Raw genomic sequence first — 6,179 nt, forward strand, 5'->3', positions numbered from 1 at the left:
CGCCCGGCGCTGAAAAAGTCTTCTTACCTCTGGGATCAGAGGCTGGGGTAGCTGTGGCCAGCTTTGTGACTCCCAAGTGTGGGCCTGCTGGGAAAGGGTGGGGGGGGGGGTCAGGCCTTACCCCCCGCAGCTCTTCCAGGTCTTGCTGATGTCTTGACTGTGAACCTGGACTCACCTGCGTCAGACCCTACTGTTTTCCACAAGCGCTATTTGAAAAAGATCCGAGATCTGGGAGAGGTGAGGCAAGGGCCTGGGCTGCCTGCCTGGTAGGGGAGGAGTTTGGGGATTGAGGATAAACTCCTACCTAAGGTGACTCTCAGGAGATCTAGGTGCCAAGGAGTCTTAAGAACTTGGAGTAGTTTGAGCCTGGGGTATTCCAAATGGATCTGCCTGGAGGAGTGGGCTGGGAAATTGTGGGTTTGGGAGGGGTGCCGGGATTGGTGAGGTGGAGCTGATCCTCGTGGGCGCCCGACCAGGGCCACTTTGGTAAGGTCAGCTTGTACTGCTACGATCCGACCAACGACGGCACTGGCGAGATGGTGGCGGTGAAAGCCCTCAAGGCAGACTGCGGCCCACAGCACCGCTCAGGCTGGAAGCAGGAGATTGACATTCTGCGCACGCTCTACCACGAGCACATCGTCAAGTACAAGGGCTGCTGCGAGGACCAAGGTGGGCGGGACCTGGCGAGCCCCAGAGACCCGAGGGGCATGGTTACAGCGTGGGTGTGGCGTTGTGGGCGGGGCCATCTGGCCCAACCAATTTGAGCCTCAACCTCAAGCTGCTGGACGTGGTTCTTGGCAGCTGGGTGGGCATGGCCAGGCTGCCTCCTTCCCTTCTGGGGGGCGCTACCTGCTGGGGCCAGGATGGGTGGGAGCCACTGGCAGCTCCCTTAAGTTAGAATGGGGTGGTGGATGGGTCCATCCCACCTGAGGAATGGGTCTAGTGTGCGTGGGTCTTGGCCCTCGCTCCCGACCTTGGGGGGCCACTGCTGGGCTCAGGGTAGGTGGTGCCCGGCCCTCCCTCTATCGTCCCCCACCGGGGCCGCCCCTCTCCGCGGCAGGCGAGAAGTCGGTGCAGCTGGTCATGGAGTACGTGCCACTGGGCAGCCTCCGAGACTACTTGCCCCGGCACAGCGTCGGGCTGGCCCAGCTACTGCTCTTCGCCCAGCAGATCTGCGAGGTGTGTCGGGCCCGCCCCTGCTTTTGGAGCTTGCCCTTTCCTCTTCAGCCTGGGCTGGCCTGAGCTGTCTCGTCCCGTCTGCTCTCACGCCCCGCCCCTGCTCATTTGTCCAGGCCCACTTGTCCTTGCACTGACCTCCCAATTGGCCGGCTCACTTGGCCACACCCCTCCCAAGGGACCACGCGCGGCAGGCTGTGCCCCTCCCAACTCGCCCTGCAACCCAGCGTTGCTCTTCAACCCCGCCCCTGCTTTCTGGCTCAGATTCCTTTTGCTTGGTGCCTTTTGCTATCCGGCCCTCTATAGCGGCCGGGTCGCCACAGGCCTGACCTGACTGTCCCCCAGCCATCCTGGCTGCTCAGGTCCTGCCACCGCCCCCGGCCGAACCCCGCCTCATTGAAACTCACAAGCCCCGCCCCGCCCCCAGGGCATGGCCTATCTGCACGCGCAGCACTACATCCACCGAGACCTAGCCGCGCGCAACGTGCTGCTGGACAACGACAGGCTGGTCAAGATCGGGGACTTTGGCCTAGCCAAGGCCGTGCCCGAAGGCCACGAGTACTACCGTGTGCGCGAGGATGGGGACAGCCCCGTGTTCTGGTGACCAGTAGGGGTGCAGTGTGAGGGGGTGTTGAGGTCACTTGGAACAAGCAGGGTGGAGTAGAAGGATGCTGGGTCTCATGACAGGGCGTGGTCCCAGTGAAGCGGGGCGGGGCTTAGTCGTGCGGGGCGGGGCCTATGGTTGCAAGGAGCGGGGCATAGAGTGCGGCTTGGCTTGGTGGGCGGGGTTAACCCGGCCTAGCCTATAAGCGCCTCACCCCGCTCAGGTTGCGCTGTTAAGGGTGGGTGCCAACTGAGCCCGGAAAGATCCTTGAGCCCCAGGTGAGGGCTTCAGCTTGCTGTGATCCCCTAAACCCTCAGTGCAGCACATCCTCAGTACAGCCTCCCCAGGCCTAAGTGTCCTTCTCCCCCTAGGTATGCGCCAGAGTGCCTGAAGGAGTATAAATTCTACTATGCGTCCGATGTCTGGTCCTTTGGGGTGACCCTGTATGAGCTGCTGACGCACTGTGCCTCCAGCCAGAGCCCACCCACGGTGAGAGCCAGGCCCGCAGCCTCACCTGGAGTTTGCTAGAGGAACTAGAAAGGCATGCAGTTTCCCTAGTCCATAGCAAGTGTTAAAAAAAAACCAACAACAACAACAACAAACGGTGGGCGCGGTGGCTCACGCCTGTAATCCTGGCACTTTGGGAGGCCAAGGTGGGCAGATCACTTGAGGTCAAGAGTTCGAGACCTGCCTGACCAACATGGTGAAACCCTGTCTTTATTAAAAATACAAAAATTAGGCTGATGCCTTTTTCGGCCTCAGCCCGCCCACACCTGGGTGAATTAAAAATATATATAATACAAAAATTAGCTGGGCGTAGTAGCGGGCGCCTGTAATCCCAGCTACTCGGGAGGCTGAGGCAGGATAATTATTTGAACTCGGGAGGCGGAGGTTGCAGTGATTCTCCTGCCTCAGCCTCCTGAGTAGCTGGGATTACAGGCATGTGCCGCCACACTCGGCTAATGTTTGTATTTTCAGTAGAGATGAAGTTTCACCATATTGACCAGGATGGTCTCAATTTCCTGACCTCGTGATCCGCCTGCCTCGGCCTCCCAAAGAGCTGGGATTACAGGCCCGAGCCACCGCACCCAGCTTTTTTGTTTGTTTTTGAGACGGAGTCTCGCTCTGTTGCCCAGGCTGGAGAGCAGTGGTGTGATCTCTGCTCACTGCAACTTCCACCTCCCGAGTGCAATTCTCGTGCCTCAGCCTCCTAAGACCTCGTATCTTTTAAAAAAAAAAAAAAAATCAGCTGGTCATGATGGTGGGCACCTGTAATCCCAACTACTCGGGAGGCTGAGGTAGGAGAATTGCTTAAACCTAGGAGGCGGAGATTGTAATGAGCCGAGATCGTGCCACTGCACTCCAGCCTGAGCAACAGAGCGAGACTCCGTCTCAAAAAACAACAACAACAAAAAACACCTGGTGTGCTGGCTCACACCTGTAATCCCAGCACTTTGGGAGGCTGAGGTGGGCGGATCATCTGAGATCAGGAGTTAAAGACCAGCCGGGCAAACATGGTGAAACCCTGTCTGTACAAAAAAAAAAAATACAAAATATACAGTGGCCGCACAGGGGGGACTCCTGCTCCCTAACCCAGGAGGAAACCAAGAGGGGGAAGTCAGTCTCACCCACACACTGTGCCTTACTCCTGTCTAGAGACCCCACCTCTGTGAACCTATTTTTCTTCCACAGCCATTGTGGCTGGTGCCTGTAATCTCAGCTACTCAGGAAGCTGAGGCAGGGAGAATTGCTTGAAACCAGGAGTTGGAGGTTGCAATGAGCAGAGATCCTGCCACTGCACTCCAGCCTGGGTGACAGAGCAAGACTGTGTCTCAAGAAAAAAAAAAAAAATTCTGGATGATAAGAACAGCCTGCTCTGAGGCTTAATAACAGCAAACACCTGATTCAGGCTTGCTCTATAACTATTACGTCAACGTTCACAGTTGTCCCAGGTGGCAGATGTTATCCTATTTTAGGGATGAGAAAACTGAGGCCCAGAGAAGTAAACTCAAATTCAAAGTCACAGGGCGGAAAAGTGTAGGAGGGGGGATTAGAATCCATGCAGTCAATTTCGTGAAGTTGCATAGTGATATATATATATATATTTTGAGACGAAGTTTCGCACTTGTTGCCCAGGCTGGAGTGTAATGGTACAATCTCAGCTCACCACAACCTCTGCCTCCCAGGTTCGAGCAATTATTTTGCCTCAGCCGCCCCAGTAGCTGGGATTAAAGGCATGTAACACTACACCTGGCTAATTCTGTATTTTTAGTAAAGATGGGGTTTCTCCATGTTGGTCAGCCTGGTCTCTAACTCCGGACCTCAGGTGATCCACCTGCCTTGGCCTCCCAAAGTGCTGGGATTATAGGCATGAGCCACCACACCTGACTTTTTTTTTTTTTTTTGAGACGGAGTTTTGCACTTGTTGCCCAGGCTGGAGTGAAATGGTGCAGTATTGGCTCACTGCAACCACCACTTCCCAGGTTCAAGTGATTCTCTTGCCTCAGCTTCCCAAGTAGCTGAGATTACAGTGCCTGCCACCATGCCCAGCTAATTTTTGTATTTTTAGTAGAGATAGGCTTTCACCATATTGGCCAGGCTGGTCTCGAACTCCTGACCTCAGGTGATCCACCTGCCTCAGCCTCCCAAAGTCCTGGGATTACAGGCATGAGCCACCTTGCCTGGCCTTCATTGCCTCTTGAAAAGAGCTTGTCTTGTTTCTACTGTAGAAATTCCTTGAGCTCATAGGCATCACCCAGGGTCAGGTGACAGTGCTGAGACTCACCGAGTTGCTGGAACGAGGGGAGAGGCTGCCACGGCCCGACAAATGTCCCTGTGAGGTGAGACTTCCTTTGTTTTTCACTGTCCCTGCCATCCTGCTGTGGAGAGGGCAACCCCCACCTGCTCTGGTTTTTCCTTCCAGGTCTATCACCTCATGAAGAACTGCTGGGAGACGGAGGCATCCTTCCGCCCAACCTTCCAGAACCTCATACCCATCCTGAAGACAGTCCACGAGAAGTACCAAGCCCAGGCCCCTTCGGTGTTCAGCGTGTGCTGAGTCACAGTGGCAGCCCTGCCTGGGAGGATTGGGCCAGGCAGCGGCCGCAGAGGGGGCTTCCTGCTCCTTACCCCAGGAGGAAGCCAGGAGGGCGAAGTCATCACCGACACCCTGTGCCTCACTCCTTTCTGGAGACCCCACCTCTGTGAACTGATTTTTCTTCCATGGCCGTAAGCCTAACCATGATCTTGAGGGACCCAAGATGTGTGGGGCACTAATCCAGCCCCCAAATCCCCAGCTCCTAAACTTGAGCCCACCATTTCCACCGTCTGGTAATAAACTCCTATTTCTTCTGCTGGAGCCCGTGTTTCCGTTTCAGCAAGGTGGGTTAGCTAGGGATCTGGTCTCCTGTGGGCTGCAGCTAGCATAAGACACTGAAGAGGTAGCTGGATTCAACTATTTATTTTTTGAGACAGAGTTTTGCTCTTGTTGCCTAGGCTGAAGTGCAATGGCATGATCTCGGCTCACTGCAACCTCCACTTCCTGGGTTCAAGCTATTCTGCCTCAGCCTCCCAAGTAGCTGGGATTATAGGCACTGGCCACCACGCCCAGCTAATTTTTTGTACTTTTAGTAGAGACAGAGTTTAACCATGTTGGTCAGGCTGGTCTTGAACTCCTAACCTCAGGTGATCCGCCTCGGCCTCCCAAAGTGTTGGGATTACAGGCCTGAGTCACTGTATCAGCCAGGATTCACAATATAATTTTTTTTTTTTTTTTTTGGACAGGGTCTGGTTCTGTCACCAAGGCTTACAGTGGTGTGGCTCGATCTCACTCACTGCAACCTCTGCCTCTTGGGCTCAAGTGATCCTCCAGCCTCAACCTCCCCAGTAGCTGGGACCATAGGCATGTGCCACCACACCAGGCTAATTTTTTTCTGGTAATTTTGTAGAGACTGGGTTTTGCCGTGTTGTTCAGGCTGGTCTTAAAATCCTGAGCTCAAGCCATGCATCCGTCTCAGCATCCCAAAGTGCTAGGATTGCACAGTGATGAGCCACTGCACCAGGCCTCAACTATTACACTTTTACCTACTCCCAAACCAACTTGGGAGGCTGCCACTTGGGAGGCTGTGGCAGGAGAATCACTTGAACCCAGGAGGTGGAGGTTGCAGTGAGCCGAGAGCATGCCATTGCCCCCTAGCCTGGGCAACAAGAGCAAAACTCCAACTGAAAAAAAAAAATTAGCCAGGTATGGTGGCATATGCCTGTAATCTCAGCTACTGGAGAGGCTGAGGTAGAATTGCTTGAACTGGAAGGCAGAGTGCAGTGAGCTGAGGTCACACCACTGCACTCCAGCCTGGGCAAGAGAGCAAGACTCTCTCAAAAAAGAAAAAAAAAAAGTATT

The 6,179-nt window shown here is 54.8% G+C and overlaps 1 protein-coding gene across 1 annotated transcript in view; it reads left to right on the top strand.

The window, feature by feature from the left end:
- The window catches only part of TYK2 (tyrosine kinase 2), a 27,374-nt gene extending 22,236 nt beyond the window's left edge, over positions 1-5,138 (top strand). The window contains exons 18-24 of the mRNA XM_037728384.1: positions 140-237; positions 477-669; positions 1,061-1,179; positions 1,604-1,776; positions 2,152-2,269; positions 4,510-4,620; positions 4,704-5,138. Of these exons, the coding sequence (XP_037584312.1) occupies positions 140-237; positions 477-669; positions 1,061-1,179; positions 1,604-1,776; positions 2,152-2,269; positions 4,510-4,620; positions 4,704-4,838 (947 nt within the window). The 3' untranslated portion in view covers positions 4,839-5,138. The remainder of the gene's footprint in view (positions 1-139; positions 238-476; positions 670-1,060; positions 1,180-1,603; positions 1,777-2,151; positions 2,270-4,509; positions 4,621-4,703) is intronic.
- Positions 5,139-6,179: the final 1,041 nt, after the last annotated feature.

This window comes from Cebus imitator, unplaced genomic scaffold, assembly GCF_001604975.1.
Source record: "Cebus imitator isolate Cc_AM_T3 unplaced genomic scaffold, Cebus_imitator-1.0 Scaffold263, whole genome shotgun sequence".
Lineage (NCBI taxonomy): Eukaryota > Metazoa > Chordata > Mammalia > Primates > Cebidae > Cebus > Cebus imitator.